This window comes from Scardinius erythrophthalmus, assembly GCF_964197995.2.
Source record: "Scardinius erythrophthalmus genome assembly, chromosome: 12".
Taxonomy (NCBI): domain Eukaryota; kingdom Metazoa; phylum Chordata; class Actinopteri; order Cypriniformes; family Leuciscidae; genus Scardinius; species Scardinius erythrophthalmus.
This window is the reverse complement of record NC_138232.1, coordinates 33,713,583-33,733,131: the sequence shown is the minus strand read 5'-3', so window position 1 is coordinate 33,733,131 and position 19,549 is coordinate 33,713,583. Positions and strand designations below refer to the sequence as shown.

At 34.7% G+C, this 19,549-nt stretch overlaps 1 protein-coding gene across 1 annotated transcript; it reads right to left on the bottom strand.

The window, feature by feature from the left end:
- Window positions 1-9,040: 9,040 nt before the first annotated feature.
- cryba2a (crystallin, beta A2a) lies at window positions 9,041-10,908 on the bottom strand (the record flags this gene model as incomplete). Its single annotated transcript, XM_081381371.1, has 4 exons — window positions 9,041-9,623; window positions 9,728-9,870; window positions 10,157-10,298; window positions 10,748-10,908. The coding sequence occupies 4 exons, from the start codon at window positions 10,906-10,908 to the stop codon at window positions 9,476-9,478; spliced, it is 594 nt and encodes a 197-aa protein (XP_081237497.1). The 3' UTR covers window positions 9,041-9,475.
- Window positions 10,909-19,549: the final 8,641 nt, after the last annotated feature.

The window sequence follows — 19,549 nt, the reverse complement described above, 5'->3', positions numbered from 1 at the left end:
CACCATCATGTCTACTAACTCTCATTAGAGTGTTAGTAGAGTATTAGGGTTAGAATAAGTTGATTTGTAGTTGCAAAGTTATTTATAGTCAATAGAATGTTCAAAAGGGACCATCACAATAAAGCTTTACGTGTTCAAGCTATTCAGATAACCCAATATTCTTGCATTTAAACATTTTGCATAACTATATGTTTAAATGCAAGAGCTACTGTTTATATGTTTGGAGTCGATATACAACACTTTATTTCAATAGTCCACTTTACACATTCTACTAGTAACTTTGCAACTACATGTCAACTTAGAGTATTAGTAGACTATCTGCAACACGGTCCCCAACAGACATTATACTTCAACTTATTCTACTAACCATAACCATAACCTAACATAACAATCTACTAATAATGAGAGTTAGTTGACATGTAGTTGCAAAGTTATTTATAGTTAGTGGAATGTCTAAAGTGGACTATCAAAATAAAGTGTAATCAGAGAATTTTTTGATGCTTTTGAAAGAAATGCTCACCCAGACTGCAATAGGCCTAATGCAGTGTCAAAATGTTAAAATGAAAAAAAAAGAAGAAAAAAAGTCAATATTTCATAAGTAATATTGTGAAATATTATTACAATTTATTACAGTTTTTTACAATCACTTTGTTACTATTTTCAGAACCTTGATGTCATTTTTCACAACTCTAGACACAAAACTCACAACCAATGATCAAAATGCACATTTTTCAAAACTCTAACCCTTTTCTCAATTGCTTGGATACAATACACATAAAACTTAGATCATTTGTTCATTCAACAAAAATCACCTGTTCAATATGACACAACTTAACATCAAAGTACCACTATTTCAAAAGACAATTCACACATTACATTTCAAAAGAGTGTCTATTCATTTCCTTACAATGATCTAACTATCAATTGATACAACTGCTCAAAATGATAAGTAACTGTTGCATTACTCTTAATGCATAGTTGTAAACAGACAAACAATCTTCCATGTTTACTATAAATCATGAAAGTTTCAAGATAACGAGATTCACCAATTAGCGTGGAGCATGAACCAATTAGACTACAATATCCATGGATGTAGCCTAATATTTTATCATAATGCTTCATCAGACACTGTGTGGTCCCAAATACTGTATCACCTTTTCAGACTATTTACTGTAAAATATTGACAGTACTGCACTGTATAGATAATCACTCCTGTTTTGTTTCTTACAGTACAAGCAAGCAAATTGAGGAATACTGCATTTGATGTTTTACAGTACTGTCTTTTCTTTTCTATTACAAAGCTAATTACAGTTTTTTACAATCACTTTGCTACTATTTTCAGAACCTTGATGTCATTTTTCACAACTCTAGACACAAAACTCACAACCAATGATCAAAATGCACATTTTTCAAAACTCTAACCCTTTTCTCAATTGCTTGGATACAATACACATAAAACTTAGATCATTTGTTCATTCAACAAAAATCACCTGTTCAATATGACACAACTTAACATCAAAGTACCACTATTTCAAAAGGCAATTCACACATTACATTCTATTCATTTCCTTACAATGATCTAACTATCAATTGATACAACTGCTCAAAATGATAAGTAACTGTTGCATTACTCTTAATGCATAGTTGTAAACAGACAAACAATCTTCCATGTTTACTATAAATCATGAAAGTTTCAAGATAACGAGATTCACCAATTAGCGTGGAGCATGAACCAATTAGACTACAATATCCATGGATGTAGCCTAATATTTTATCATAATGCTTCATCAGACACTGTGTGGTCCCAAATACTGTATCACCTTTTCAGACTATTTACTGTAAAATATTGACAGTACTGCACTGTATAGATAATCACTCCTGTTTTGTTTCTTACAGTACAAGCAAGCAAATTGAGGAATACTGCATTTGATGTTTTACAGTACTGTCTTTTCTTTTCTATTTCAAAGCTAATTACAGTTTTTTACAATCACTTTGCTACTATTTTCAGAACCTTGATGTCATTTTTCACAACTCTAGACACAAAACTCACAACCAATGATCAAAATGCACATTTTTCAAAACTCTAACCCTTTTCTCAATTGCTTGGATACAATACACATAAAACTTAGATCATTTGTTCATTCAACAAAAATCACCTGTTCAATATGACACAACTTAACATCAAAGTACCACTATTTCAAAAGGCAATTCACACATTACATTTCAAATGAGTGTCTATTCATTTCCTTACAATGATCTAACTATCAATTGATACAACTGCTCAAAATGATAAGTAACTGTTGCATTACTCTTAATGCATAGTTGTAAACAGACAAACAATCTTCCATGTTTACTATAAATCATGAAAGTTTCAAGATAACGAGATTCACCAATTAGTGTGGAGCATGAACCAATTAGACTACAATATCCATGGATGTAGCCTAATATTTTATCATAATGCTTCATCAGACACTGTGTGGTCCCAAATACTGTATCACCTTTTCAGACTATTTACTGTAAAATATTGACAGTACTGCACTGTATAGATAATCACTTCTGTTTTGTTTCTTACAGTACAAGCAAGCAAATTGAGGAATACTGCATTTGATGTTTTACAGTACTGTCTTTTCTTTTCTATTACAAAGCTAATTACAGTTTTTTACAATCACTTTGCTACTATTTTCAGAACCTTGATGTCATTTTTCACAACTCTAGACACAAAACTCACAACCAATGATCAAAATGCACATTTTTCAAAACTCTAACCCTTTTCTCAATTGCTTGGATACAATACACATAAAACTTAGATCATTTGTTCATTCAACAAAAATCACCTGTTCAATATGACACAACTTAACATCAAAGTACTACTATTTCAAAAGGCAATTCACACATTACATTTCAAAAGAGTGTCTATTCATTTCCTTACAATGATCTAACTATCAATTGATACAACTGCTCAAAATGATAAGTTACTGTTGCATTACTCTTAATGCATAGTTGTATGGAAACAGACCAACAATCTTCCATGTTTACAGTAAATCATGAAAGTTTCAAGATAACGATCCATGTATATTGTAGTCTAATTGGTCCTTGCTCCACGCTAATTGAGCATGAACCAATTAGACTACAATATCCATGGATGTAGCCTACTGTAATATTTGTATCATAATGCTTCATCAGTCTATGGTCCCAAATACTGTACCACCTTTTCAGACTATGTACAGTATTGACAGCACTGCACTGTATAGATAATCACTCTTTTGTTTCTTACAGTACAAGCAAGCAAGTTGAGGAACACTGCATTTGATGTTTTACAGTACTGTCTTTTCTTTTCTATTTCATAGCTAATTATTTTTGCTTTGATTCAAATAACCCTATGTTGTGATTGTACTGTAGTGTTTTGCATCAATATATTACAAACTTTGTTCAATGATTCCACTGTCTGTCGTATTCTCTCTATTACTGCAGTGCTTTTACAGAGATGTATTTACTGTACATGTAGTACCATAATGAAACCTGTATCACCTATTTTGTTCTACAATATTTAATGATTGTACGAACAATGACACAGTGAAACTATCGGTTGCTTGTGTGTGTGTGATCTATAGTTATGTTTCAATGGTATTTCACAGTAAATTTGTTTTTTGAACCAATGATTGTGCAAGTGCAAGATTTCCTTAAAGATGTGAATGCACAATGCAATGTTTTGAACATTAGACAGCCTGTGTTACAAGTGATAACCGTTTTGAGTTTTGTGTCTAGAGTTTTGAAAAATGAGATCAAGGTTCTGAAAATAGTAGCAAAGTGATTGTAAAAAACTGTATTTTTGCTTTGATTCAAATAAACCTATGCTGTGGTTGTACTGTAGTGTTTTGCATCAATATATTACAAACTTTGTTCAATGATTCCACTGTGTCTGTCGTATTCTCTCTATTACTGCAGTACTTTTACAGAGATGTATTTACCGTACATGTAGTACTATAATGAAACCTGTATCACCTATTTTGTTCTACAATATTTAATGATTGTACGAACAATGACACAGTGAAACTATCGGTTGCTTGTGTGTGGGTGATCTATAGTTATGTTTCAATGGTATTTCACAGTAAATTTGTTTTTTGAACCAATGACTGTGCAAGTGCAAGATTTCTTTAAAGATGTGAATGTACAATGCAATGTTTTGAACATTAGACAGCCTGTGTTACAAGTGATAACCGTTTTGAGTTTTGTGTCTAGAGTTTTGAAAAATGACATCAAGGTTCTGAAAATAGTAGCAAAGTGATTGTAAAAAACTGTATTGATAGCAAATTGAAATTTGCTGTTACATTTGAATAATTTAATGTGCCCTTGCTAAATAAAAATATTAATTTGTGTGTGTGTGTGTGTGTGTGTGTGTGTGTGTGTGTGTGTGTGTGTGTGTGTGTGTGTGTGTGTGTTTATTTAATTAAACCCTTAGTCCCTTATATTTAAATAAACCGTTGTAGAGTATATTTTTGAGTATTTAGTTGAGTTCAGTTGTGCTGAGATCTATCCATCTTTTTGACAGTGGTTTCTTTGCAAGCTTTTATTAACAACCTATTGTTATGATACAATGGTTCATGCTAAATAAGCATTGATGCAATGATGTATTTTCTTTGCAACAGTAATTTTCGTCCCTTGACACAACATTCATGAAACTTTGCCAAGGACTTCCAACGAAAACAACTCGCCCACACAATGGTTAGATAATGTGAACGAGGGGGAGTCATCAATGAAGCTTTTGATGATTTCATACAAACATGAGTGATGAGAAAGATTGGATCAGAAGACTGACTTGAATCAATAGTTATCATTACAGATCAACTTTGGAAAGTTTTTGGTAGGTGTACTATACCGAAGGATGCTCTCATCTTACATTGCACATTTTTCACTTCAAATCTGCAATGACTGGCTGGCACACCTGTTCTCTTATTTATTGCACCAAATTATGTTCTCTTTCCCCTCATGACAAATGACACTATCCATGCATTTTATTCTTTCTTGTGGCCTTTCAGATCCCAGGAGAACATTCCTGATGAGACTCAATAGGGATTAAGCTTGTTCCACCCACCTGGCACAATCATGAATAAAGTCTCAGAGCTGAGAGATATATTTATATAAGCCCTGAATATAAGCTCATTCAGCACCTTCAGGATTCAGCTTGTACAGGGCAAGTCAGTGCAAGTCGTGTTACATGTGTGTGTGCGTTTTCACTGGAGATGAGCTTATCAGAAGGTTTCATAAGGTAACAACACTATTTAACCCTGAAGCCTACTGCATCACATTTGATACACACATTTCTAAGGCCTCTAAATGATCAACATGATCAAAACCCATTGTACGCAATCTACTGCACGCCTTCTGTTGTCTGATGGATAGTTCACACTTTTTTAGAGGGTAAAAGGCAGAATGCCTTATAATTCTAAAAAGACCCCCTTCAGGTTGAGGTACATTTCTTTTTGCTGTGAAATCTTTACAGAATTTTATAAATATTCAAATAACTTGTATATTAATACTGAGGTTTACTTGATAATCCAGACATCATTATTTAGAAAAATCATGACAAAATGTGAGTATCAGATATGATCAGACTTTTTGAAGATCATTTATTTGTACATCTCTCAATCGTCATTGTATTGCATTGCATCATATGTTTTGCCCCCACAATAAAAACTACCGAGATCTGATCATGAAACGAAGCATCTAACTATCATCTTACTAAGACATTAGAGCAAAAACTGATATTTAGTAGACTGCATACTGGTATAAAGATCTCATTAATCTATATGACAAGCTATCAGAATTTTAGCTCATATAAATTTTAGCAACTGCACCAAATACTCAGTTTGGGCCTCTGAACTGTTCCATTAAAAATGGTTTTGATTACTATTTCATATGGTTGCATATCAGGGTTTACAGGGTTACGTAAGATTGTAGCTGTACCATGAGGCTTTATGCTATGAAATAAGAAGGGAAAACAGGTATTTCATACCTTCTTATCTATTTTGGACCACTATTTTTGGGAGAGATATAGAAAGGATGCACTTATCAATTATATTATATTATATTATATTATATTATATTATATTATATTATATTATATTATATTATATTATATTATATTATATTATATTATATTATATTATATTATATTATATTATGTTATAGTGTATTATATTATATTATATTATATTATATTATATTATATTATATTATATTATATTATATTATATTATATTATATTATATTATATTATATTATATTATTATAAATATTGCTGCATTGCTCAATGTCAATTGGTATGTGAATGACAGACTGACACAATCACAACAAGGATTGATTTGTGTGGGGTCTTCACTTCCTGTACCTTCTAGAACATCATTGCCAGAGTGTTGCCATGGTAGCCAGCAGTGGCAGTAACAGCGGAGTCAGAAAAAAAGAGTGAGAGATGCTGGCAGCTGGAAAGGAGTGAGAAGAAGGAGGAACGTCTGGTACTGTTCAGAACACCGAATAGAACAGAAAGTAAAATGAGAACATAAATGGGGACAATATAATGATGGGTGCAAATCTGAGAAAAAAATAAAATAAAACTGTTTACTATTGTAATATATTTTAAAATGTATTATTGATGGCAAAGCTGAATTTTCAACATCATTACTCCAGTTATCAGTCACATGATCCTTCAGAAATCATTCTAATATGCTGATTTTTGGCTCAAGAAACATTTCTTATTATTATCACTGTTGAAAACATTGAAAACAGTCATATTTTATTCTTTTTGTGGAAACTGTGATACATTTTTCAGGATTCTTTGATGAATAGAAAAAAAAAATATTTGAAATGATCTATTAATCTATTTTGTAGATAGAATGATAGATAGATAGATAGCAGAGGAGATGTACATCTCGGGCATGTTATTTTTGGGGGCGGTGGGTGATGGGCATGATAGGTTGGTGGTAAGAGGGTGATTTGAGTTGTTTACACCTGATTAAACTCTCCTGATGAAGAGACTTGAGTAATGGCTGCTATAATTAGCATAGCAACAGGTGCAGTGTTACTTCAAAAAAGTGCAGTGGCCTCATTCAAGTATAAATATAAATGATGTGTATGATGTATATTACGATGTTGATGAACTATATGCCTTTCTCCAGTTGCTCAAAGCGTTTGTAAGGATGCTGATTTTTAGAAGGCAGTTGTCTGACTCCGAACGTGAACATGGTTTGTGTAACATTATAGCAAATATTAGCTGCTTGATAACATAGTGAGCAAAAGGCTAATCATATTAATTACCGTTATGTGTCCGACATTGTAGAGCAATGCATAAAACACATTACCATTTTGATATTTCGACTTGTATAGCCTGTAAAATGCACTCTTCCACTTTTCTTCTGAATCAGTTTCTGGTTCAAACATATTAAACCAGCATTTTCACTTAACATTGTGCAGCGTTTACTATAGTAAAGTTGACCGAGTGGATCAGGTATTCTGAGCTTTTGTGAGTAGTGAGTGGATGCAGCTAATTAGCATATTCATGGGGTGTAGAGTTACATTCAAGCTATTTTATGGCGTGAATACTTTTTTTACACAGGAAAAAACGTTTAAATATGTCATTTTGGTCATCAAAGATGAGTTTTAATGGATACAATTATTGACTACGGGGGACTTTAAGCTGAATGGCCCTACTTCTATCTGAATTGATTTTGTTTCATAACGATGAGCTTTGCAACATTAACACATTGATCTGAAATGAAACAGCATTGAACAGAGCTGAATAATGACACCATAGGCCTGTAGAGCTGCTTCACAGCTGAAAATAAATTTGTATCAAAATGGATGATTTTATAACATTAACACTGTCTATTAATGTGGAGCTGCTTTGAAACAATCTGCATTGTAGCCTATAGCACTAAAAAAATAAATGTGACTTGACTTGGATTGATCACGGTCAAATCCCTAGTTGTTTCTCCATGACATTTTGACATCACAAACAGAAATGTACTGAAGCTGTTATGTTTCTGAATTGCATGGCTAGTTATGAATGATATAGAAAACAATTCCTAAAAAAATAAAAATAAAAATTCTCTAGGCTATTTTCTGACAACGTAGAACGCCCGAACGTTTCAATGCAAAAGCCAAGGGCGCCATCATGTGGCAACATGAGAGACTAGCTTTTTATCTTCTTCTTTTTTTTCATTCATTATGTATTAGCCACGTAATTTATTAATTCATAAAATAAACAGTCATTTCATATGTTTTTAATGTTTAATGTCTAACTTTAATAATAGCCTATAGTTATGAATTTGTGATCGTGATAACCGTTAATAGCACCTCTGTATAGAAATACATCTTTATTTTAACATTATGAGACTTTTTTCCACTTTTTATCTATTTAAAGTCATTTTTAATAAAATACACATTTTAATTAACGTTTTAAAATGATCGGTAAACTGAGGTCTAAACCTACTGTAAGGTAAAAAAGTAACCAGCAGAGGGCGCTCAATGATCGTCTCCCGCGCTGACAGCCTGAATATATATTTGAATGCGCCTCGCTGATCAAAATACTACATTTACTGGACCTTTGTAACCGATTGTGTTTTGTTTTTGTTGTGCTGTAAAGCCGCTTTTCTGTAGGCTACTTCAGTCAGGCGTGTTGGCTACATTTTCGTATTCTTCTTAATTCTTCTTAATTTGCGTATTTAACTTAATTCGATGAAAATCCAATGGAAATTTGATGAAAATACCTTGCCAGTAATAGTTCCACAACTATTAATGCTGTTAGTATCTTGCTCTGTTAAGCGATTAGAAGATATCAGCACCGTGGACAGCTCTCGATGAATTACTTATTCTTAAAATATATGATCTTAATTTTATCTGACCAAATGAAGAGATTTACACCAGCTTTTATGTAGCCAAGGCTAATATTCAAATAACCAATGCTGACCAATCGTCATAATAAACAAACGTTTTGAGCTGCAAAACACAATCGATCCGGCAACAATAGCACACAGTAGAAACACTAACAGCCATCATCTCGTGCTTTTGTTTATTGAAAATAAAATACAATCCGACAAGAACAATATACATTCTATGTCTGACATTAAGCAAAAAAAAAAAAAAAAAAAAAATTCATAATTTAAATGAAACAAAAAATCTAATCTAAAAATCTCGAATCTGAATTGAAAAGTTCTGTTAACAATATGTTAAATCTTTATAAGTACAAAGGCTGGGATAGCCTTATAAGCAGTATTCCATCTTGATTTGCTATAAAATAATTACACTCCAGTATTTTAACGATCTAACGTTCAATTTTCTGGCACGGGTTTGAAAAATTAAAGGAATGGCGACAAGCACACTCTTTTTTTCTGGAGTTTGAAAAGCGTTTATTGCCTACTTCGTATCATATCATGCTGTCACTTGATTCACAGTAGCCAATAGGAGAAGAGCGGGGGCGGAGTTAGTGCTGGATTCTGCGGAGTGATTGGATCTGATTGCTGTGGGCCTGGGTGCCGAACTCATTATAGTTCCTGTATTCTCCCTGACGTCTGTCTCTCTCAAAGATATACTGGTATCCACGGTAACCTGGAAACTGGTAGCCCACCCATCTGCCGTGAGATGAAGAAGAACATATTATAATTGAGATAAGTCTGTGTGCAGAGAGAATAATACAAACATAACTTCTATTGAGGCAAAATGGAGGATGACTTACGCTCCATTGTTGACTTTCATAGAAGGAACCTCCTTACTGCACCAGCCCATGGCTTGAAGAGAAGGATAGTCATCGCACATCTCAAACTTGCGTCCCATCATGTCCTCACACTCATACAGGGTAATTTTACTATCACTGTGTTTCTGGCGGTGAAAGAGGTCACACACACAAAAGTATATTTTGAAAGGTTTGTATTTCAGATGCAAGATATCATGTTCATTTGAATGAAATGCTATAAAATTAAAATGATGTAGCCTAGGCTACACATTGCATTTCAGTAGATTGTAAGCTTATTATTTCTATTTCGTACAATGCCTTTATTAATATTACTATTACTATTGGTTTTGTGATATTTCACAAACAAATTTGATTTGTACTCAAATGTACATAATTTGTACAATTTGAGACGCTTAAATGCATTTAACTCACAGCGCATTTGATGGGTCTGAAGGAGAGCATGTGCTCAGTGCGGTAGCTGCTGTTTCCGCTCCAGGCCTGATAGCATGGATAATCTCCTTTCTCCAGGATGAACTGCTGACCCTGAAACTCTGGGTACTCATAACCCACCCAGCTGCAAAAATTAGGATCAATGTTTATATCATCTCAAGAAAAAAAATGGACAAAAACCTATTAAAAATATGATTAACTACACACACACACACACACACACACACACACTATATTAGTGCTGTCAAATCGATTAATTGCAATTGATCGCATCTTAAGAAAGTTTGTAGACATTGTAATTAGCGAATTGATTGCTGTCAACGATTAATCACGATTAATATATTAGTTATATATATATATATGTGTGTGTGCTGACAACTCGATTATTCACAATTAATCGCATATAACATTCAAGTTTGTAGATTTATATAAACAAACTTTTATGTTATACGCGATTAATTGATTTGCCAATGTGTGACACATTAATTGCGATAATATATGTATGTATATGATGGAGTTATACATGTAAGACGCTGATATCAGCAAAACTAATCAGCTCATATACACACTTACGGGCCATTGTCCACCTTGATAGAGCGGATCTTTTGGAAATGCCTGTCCAGAATGTTCGGGCACTCCAGCATGAACTCACAGCGCTTGCCCTGGAAGTTCTCCTCTTCCCACACTGTGATCCTCCACTGCCCCCTCTGCTCCATCTGCTCTCGCTGATCCATGATGGCCGCCTGTCTGCTCTCTCCAGCTACCGGCAACATTAAGGGATAAGGTTAACAATACAACACCACCTGCCCTCACCTGACAGATTACAAGCACTATCAACAACATTCAGGCCTAACCCATGACCTCAGGCCATTACTGTTAGCGTCAAGTTGTCAAAAGCATTCTTCTTTTAGGTCACTTTAGAATAAACACATTTTGTTCTATTCGACCATTTCAGTGTAGCTGCGTCAAGAGAAAGATCAGACATGATATTCACAAACTGATGCCTATCTGCACTAAAACAACCAGTAAATTGTTTGCAGTCATAGATAACAGGGGCCCCATGAATCCAGCGATGGCTGAAATGTCTCAATTCCAACATTTCTTTGAAAATTCATTTAGCAACCACCAAAAATGGGTGACTTTTCAGTCCATGGAAAGATTCACAAAGGCCTCTATCTCCCATCATTCATGATGATCCATGATGATTGTGTCCAGTCAGCACGACTGAGCATCAGTTTATCCATTTTCACAGTTAAATCCGCTTTCATGAGGTTTGTTATGATGTTGATTTTGGCAGCATGACGGCGACCCATACTCACATGCTGTTGTGGGAGAGATTTGGCGTTATAAACGTTGGGGGTCGGTCCAATGCGGGGTGTTTATATAGCCGCTGTCTCTGCAGTTACTGCAGAATGTGCAGAGGGAATGCTAGCTCAGCAACATCTGTCAAAAGAGAGCTTAAGTCCTGTTATTGTCTAACGGGGGCTTCAATTTCTGACTCATCAAAAAAAACAAGGCCCATCCATACTGTTTGACCTTAATGTAGATTCATGGAGTCCGCTTAAAGAGATAGTTTACAGGGAAATGAAAATGATCTCATCATTTACTGCTTGTTTAATGCTTGAAAAAGCACATGGTAATCCATAAGACCCCAGCGGATGAATCAATGATAGGCACTAATCTTTAAAAAGACACTAACACTAATATTTTGTAACTTTTCAAGTCATTGCTTCCAGTCTACTGTCATATAAGCGTTTGTAAGTGTGTTGTGAAGCTTGCACAAAATGTGTCGGTCCTCTGCGTTTCCACGTTACTTCTCGCATGAACTTCACAATGCACTTAACATTTTGCTTCAAATTCTTCCACTGGGCTGTTATGGATTACTGTATGGACTCTCAGAGATTGATTCTTTTTTCTAAAAATCATTGTTTGTGTTTATCTGAAAAAAGAAATTGATATACATCGGTTATGGCATCAGGATAAGTAAACGATGAGAGAATTTTCATTTTTGGGTGATCTATCCCTTTAAAAAATGGTGAAACAGTGTCAGAAAATTATTATTCACATTATTTGCAATGCCAAAGGAAGCTTTTTTTTTCGGCCATTTTGCTTTTTGTCATTTACTGTCGTGTTTAGGAGACTCTGCAGGTAAAGATATCAACCAAGCAGTCATCAATCTCAGCTAAAAGATATTTACAGCAACTGCATCACTGGCTAGCATCTTGTTTTAATGCTGTTGTTTATTACAGTGGAACATCCATCCATGATGTGGTGTCCTCTCAGAGTTTCAGGAACGTGATGCACTATTGTGCATCTGTCCAAACAAAAGGTATTGTTGTTCTATGGCCCTCATCTATTGTGGTGGTAGAGTCATTGTAGCACCTACAGATGAACCCTGTTTCTTTTTTCTTCAAGCACTTTCTAGCATAGTAAAACATTACAGTACATAACATGAACTCGCTAAAAGCTCTTGTCAAAAACAAGCTTGTAAAGTGCTTAAAAAGAAGCTTTCAATAACTTTTGTGAGAGAGTACTGAAATTCACTCTAAAAAAAGAAAGTAAAGCGTTATGTTTAATATTCTAGGTATTGTCATCATTTTTTATAATGTGTTGAGTTATATTACAGTTTATAGCACCATTTGCTGCTATTATACATCTGTTATAGGTGTGTTTTTGTTTTTATTTATTACTTATATCACAATAAAAGAGTCTTGAAAACTTCTCAAATGCCTTTAGTATAAATTTTGTTTTATTCATTTTATTCAGTAATATGAATATCTATACAAAGAGAGGAACCTTCAATATTTTGTGTGAAAATTATTTATATTAATTACAGTTATCCCACTGCAGTACCACATACAATATAGTATTTTTTAATTATTTTTAAAAAAATCTACTGTACTTTGTTGCAAAGAAGACTAATGTCAACAAAGACCATGCTTGAGATGAAATATGTGACTCAAACCGATTGAGGAAACTGATTGCAGCAAACCATTTAAGTTTAAATTTAGTTGATGGACCCCATTGACTTCCATAGTATTTTTTTTTTCCTACTATGGAAGTCAATGGGGTCCATCAACTGTTTGGTTACCAACATTTTTCAAAATATCTTCTTTTGTGTTCAGCAGAAAAAAGAAATTCATACAGGTTTGAAACAACTTGAGGGTGAGTAAATGATGACAGAATTTTCATTTTTGGGTGAACTATCTCTTTAACTGTGTTTATAGGTTACATGAAATGCAGCTCTGAGCTCTCAGCTCTTAAAGGAACTTTAACTACCACTACCATTATTATCATCAAAAAAATCTACTAAACACTGGTGGGAATTTTCTTTTGTAAAAAAAAAAAAAATAAAACTGTAATGCATATATGTAGACTATTAGCCATTGTTATGACAGTAATTCAGCAAACTGGCCGCAGGACCAAAAAAAGTGGTCATAGTTGAAGAAACTCCCAATTCATTATTGCATAAATTTCCTGCCTGGTTTTTAATTTGATTTGTCATCATGTTAATAGAACAGGTATCATTTGAAAAAGCAGTGACACAAGCTTTTCACCAACAAATTATGCAATTATAATGACTAACCAGACAGGGAGGGTTAAAACACTACTAGTCAAAGTCTTATCACTCAACCAGCAAACATTGTGTAAAATAGGACAGTGTATAGGCCTACATTGGTTTTTAGAAATGTTAGCATATAACCTGATTTGTAATGCATTGTGATCATCAAAAAGTCGTATGTTTGTTCATGGATTTTAGAAATAAGTGAGAGGTGTTTCTGTGCTTCTATTGGTGTGAGACAGAGGAGTTGGCGAACTCAGTCAAGGCCTCAGGCTAATCACATCTCTCCTTGCATCACTACGGCATTCATTTCACAGTAAAATTATTCCATTTACATTACAGGCCAGCTTACTCTCTCTCTCTCACAGATAACCATTCAAAGTAGCTCAGTGAGTCAGCCAGGTCTTTATGAACCAGATTAAGATAGTTAGCAGGCTACTCTGTAACAATGTATGGTAAAAATTATTATTAGTATAGCATGTACTGTAAACACTCTCTTATTACGGCTGTTTTACCGTGAGAATCATACACTCCACCCACTCTTGGAGAAAATCCAAGGCTGTCACATGTAGTTTGAATGTATTATATGGAGCTCAGTGTTCCAGCAGGACCATCACCTGCTTCTCACTTCCCCAGTCATTCAGCCATTACACAGAACAAACAGGTAGTGTTTACACATCTGCCCCCACTCCTGCTGTCTGCGTGCTACACCCTATACCTGTGTGTGTGATGAATGTTTATTAGTGTGTATCTCATTCCGTGTGTGAACGACAGGGTCAGATAGTATGCAAGCACTGTGTGTGTGTGTGTGCCTGTTTCATAAATCCATCTGTTCCATGGTAACACTCTTCGTCTCCTGTTCTTTCTGCGTCTCTGTGAGATGGCATTAGCATCTCCATGTTGTCAGGTAGGCTCTGGAAAACAAGAGCTGTCTGGATGACGCACATCTCCAGGGGCTGCTGACCGGTCACCTGTCCTTGGAACTATATTCGGTGAAGTTTACACACACCTTGAATTTAATATCCTCCATACAGACACACAGCACAACAGTTAGACCAATTTCACTGCCAAATTTCTCATTTGCATTCTTTTTAAAGATTCTATCTCTTATGTAAATGGCAACGCAACAGACAAAGAAGTTGCAGTGTGGATATGTTTACTGGAATGGAAAAATTATTATAAAACATACATCAAATGAAATGTATTCATTGGTTTTATCCATGTATACATATACAGTTTTATAGCAACTGCTTCCTTCTGCAAAACGTATATAGTTTCTTTTATGACTGTCGTTTTAGGATTTCCTCACAGACAAAACTAGTGTCTTTTTCTGCTGGTCCAGTACAAAGCTGAGGGCAAAAACCACCTGCCACATGTTCACTGCCACCATGGAAACTAATCCTGCTCTGTGTGTGAAAAACGGGTCCTGACAGCTCAAACTAAGACATCTGCAACACCAACAAATATGCTGTGACTCTCACTTTGTGTGTTCTTTGTGTGTATGTATGTATATACTGTGTATGTATATATATATATATATATATATATATATATATATATATATATATATATACTGTATATATATATATATACATATATATATACATATATATATACATGCATACATACATATATATATATATATACTATATATATATATATATATATATATATACACACACACATATACATACATACATACATACATACATACATACATTTTACACACATTTTAAAATACTTGCAATCATAACTCTTAATACTAATTCTAATATTTATTTTTCACATTATTTATTTTCATTTTTATAATTTAATTACTTAATGGCCCAGTTTCACAGAGAGGGCTTAGATTAAGCCAAGATTAGGCCTTTAGTTCAATTAGGACATTTAAGTAGCTTTTATAAACGTGCCTTAGAAAAAGCCATCACTTTTCTGCATCTTGAGACAAAACAATGGCACTGACATATTTTAAGATATCAGAGCAAGTTTATACAGCTCAAACTGGCATTTTAGTCTGGGAATATCTTAAACCTTGTCTGTGAAACCAGGGGGAACAGCTTTTCATTAATCTCACGAACCCCAGTCTGGGAAACCCTGACGTAATGTAATATTCAATGCACTGCATATTGTTGATCACAAATTAATGGAAAAAAAATTCTTTCTCTTTATATTAATGTGGTACAAGATCATACTATTCAAATCAATGTGATTAACAAGTAGGTCAAAAGTAATCTAAAAGTAATCCAAATGTAATGAGATTATATTACCATAAAGGGTAAATTTACCCAAAAATGAAAAAAATTGTCATGTTTCTCACCCTCATGTCATTTTAAACCTGTAAGACTTTCGTTCATCTTTAAAACACAAATGACGATATTTTAATTATAATTTGAGAGATTTCTATCCTTTCAAGTTCATAAAGAGATCGTAAAACTAATCCATATGTTTTGTCCAAATTTTCTGAAAAGAAACGATCGCTTTATATGATGAATAGATTGAATTTTTCCTTTTATTCACATATAAACATCGATCAGCAAACATAATCAGAAGCTCAACTGAACCTGCTTGATACACGAGAATGAACCTGATTGGTTCTCGCGCGTCAAGAAAGCATGCTTGAGTTTCCATTTACCATGTCTGATGTGTGCGGTGATGAATGTTTATATGTGAATTTATAGCCTATGTTCGTTATAAAAAGTGATCTTTTCAAAAAATTTGGACAAAACCACCCAATTCATATAGATTAGTTTTACGATCTCTTTATGAATTTTTTGAAGCAACAAAGTATAAGTTGCATGGGCTGTCAATGGAGGGACAGAAATCTCGAGATTTCATTAAAATGTCTTCATTTGTGTTTCGAAGATGAACGAAAGTCTTACGGGTTTAGAACAACATGAGGGTGAGCAAATGATAACAGAATTTTCATTTTTGGGTGAACGATTCCTTTAAATATGTATGTTTCTAACTTTATGTCATGTAATTTGGAATTAGTAACCGACTAGAGTTTGTAAGTATACCCAGCACACACACACAGTTTACATGTAAAAAATCAATACTTTTATTGCAGCTAGCATGCATTGAATTGATCAAAAGTGGTGGTAAATATATTTATAATGTTACAAAAGATTTCTATTTTTAAATAAATGCTGTTCTATTGAATTTTCCATTTATCAAATAATCCTAAGAAATGTATCACAGTTTTCACAAAAACAGTAAGCAGAGCACATTGATTACAATAAGAAATGTTTCTTGACAAATCATCATATTAGAATGATTTCTGAAGGATCATGTGACACTGAAGACTGCAGTAATGGCTGCTGAAAATTCAGATTCAGAATTGAGAAAATGTGAGTTTAAAAATGTACACTAAGTGTCCAAATGTTTTGGAGACACTGTATAGAGCATACTGTAAATGTGTGTGCACGTCCATGTATACAAGTAGGTGTGTTTAGGTTCGTTCAACAGATAGAATCAATAAACAGCTCGAACAAAACACTCATCAAAATTGCTTTGGGCACATTGAATGTTGACCTCAATATTCCTCAGCCTAATTGGTGATATTGAAGATACGTCCATGGCCAATCACAGGCTGTGAAACCGCCCAAAGGCACTTGCATATTTCATTAGTGGTATTGTAATGGTCTTTGGCTGAAACACATGGCCTCTGGAGCCTCTTTAGTTGCAGTAGCCTTCAGCATCATCAGAGCAGAACACCAAATTCTGATCTAATAACAGCCCTCCGATTGCACATCTGCTACAAACCACGTTTCTCTTTCAGCTAAACTGCTTGTTTTATTACTATTCTTGCATAGTCTGTGAGCTTTGTGGTAGTGCTCAATAGAAACAACAGATGTGAAATAAAACAATGTGCCTCACACTATAACGGTAATATAATGCAGCTGCATGGTAAATAAGGAAAAAAACACACCAAAGGCGTGCTATAATGACGCACTGCTAACATAACAACAGCCAGACGTCGAATGGCTTTATGTGCGTGTTATCCAGAAGAGTTGAGGTAGTGATGTTAATTTATTTGAATGAATTTGACTTGAGAGATAGAGGCCAGGGTGACTCAATGTGAGCCTGTGTGAAACAGCCAGGAGCAGATGGTCAGGGAAGAGAGAGTCCAGGCTCCTCTAGTTAATGTTTTACCTGTTACCCATTAGTGCAGATTACCCATTACCCATTCCGCACATCAAACTCTCCGCTGACTTCTAGATTTCCATAGCAATCATATGCTTCCGCAGTTACCAGGCTATAGCGTACGTGTGATAACTCAACATACAAACACTGAAGGGTTAAGAAGTATTTTATTTTGCCATTACATCACTGCAGCATGTGTGAGAAGACGTTTACTCATTTAAAACCAGCACAGAAGAGAGGAAGTGGAGAGCTCAACAAACATTGTGTTGGATAACAGGTGATATTGTAAATCATGGTCATTTCAGAAGGCAGGTGATCAATTGTAGCTCACTCATTTTTCTACGGATATCTCACATTTATGAGGTTTGGCTCTTATTTTCCATTCCAAGAGCATAGCCATTATTCACGCTTCTAATCCATAGGAGTTTGGCAACTGAAGAAGGTCTGCACTTGCTTAACGCGAGCCGAACGAACAAAACTGAATCCATATGTATTGTGCGTGTGGCTCAACGTAGAGCAAGTGCAGTTTTATCCGTCGAAGTTCTGGATGCACACCGTGATGTACTCCAGAAACTACTGTCAAAAACTTTGAATCCATTAGATTTCATTTTTCAGGCGTTCCCTGCAAGTAAGAAAAGTAAAATAAGAAACAGTTCAATTAAATTGCATATTATAGCATTACAGTACATTCTTGGATATATTGTTACAATAATGTTTGTTTCAATCAACTCATCTTTCCTGACAAGTAATTACATTCAAACTGCAAATAATTTTCCACTGCATGATGTAATTTTGCCACTACTTTCAATATAGGCTACTTCATTAAAAGCTTTCAGGGTTTTTCCACAATGCATGTTTCCTTCCCCTAACCTACTAAATTAAAAAAGGTTATTTTAATAGATGTTGATATTGAAGTTTGTGCGTATATTGATATCAAATTCCAATTAATTTGTAAAATAGGCTATATTCTGCACAATGCAAATAGTTTAATAAAATTAAAAAAGGCATGTTCCCTAATGCATTTATGTATGGTCTGAGAAAATCCCTTTAAGTTTTTTGTTTTGTTTGTTTAGTTGGTTTTACCTGTCTGGCTCACCCCTGTAGTTTCATATCCAGGTTGCTCTGATGGAGGGCCTCGGTCGACATGCTCGTTTCCGTACCTGCGGGTCCTGTGAATCAGCCTGGCCAGTGTCGGGTTTTTATAGTCGACAAAAATCATGCCCCCTCTCCTTTCCCCGCAGCTGTAAAGGTGCTGATCTCTCCACGCACCTGTCGCACTTTACACAGGTCTAATGTTGACCGAGGGGCGGGGTGTGATGATGATGATGATGATGATGATGATGGTCCTGCTGCTGAAGTGTGGTTCGGGCCTCCAAGGCTTTAGATGCAAATGTCCTTTTACTTCTACGATCTAAGATCTGATATACGGATATTTTATATGGATCATCCGTGGTCGTAAGTGGTAAACGTTTTGAATCATTGAATCACGATGACAAGGAAGGGCTTGGTCTGTTTCACGTAGGGCGGGTATAATTTGCACAAAATTTACATGACACTTGCAAATGTCTCTTTTTTTTTCCTGATTTAGATCAGACGCTGAAAAAGATAGTTACCCGATGGACGTCTACCAGCCTACTTCTTTTTGTAGTTAGCTAATGTTATGTATGTGC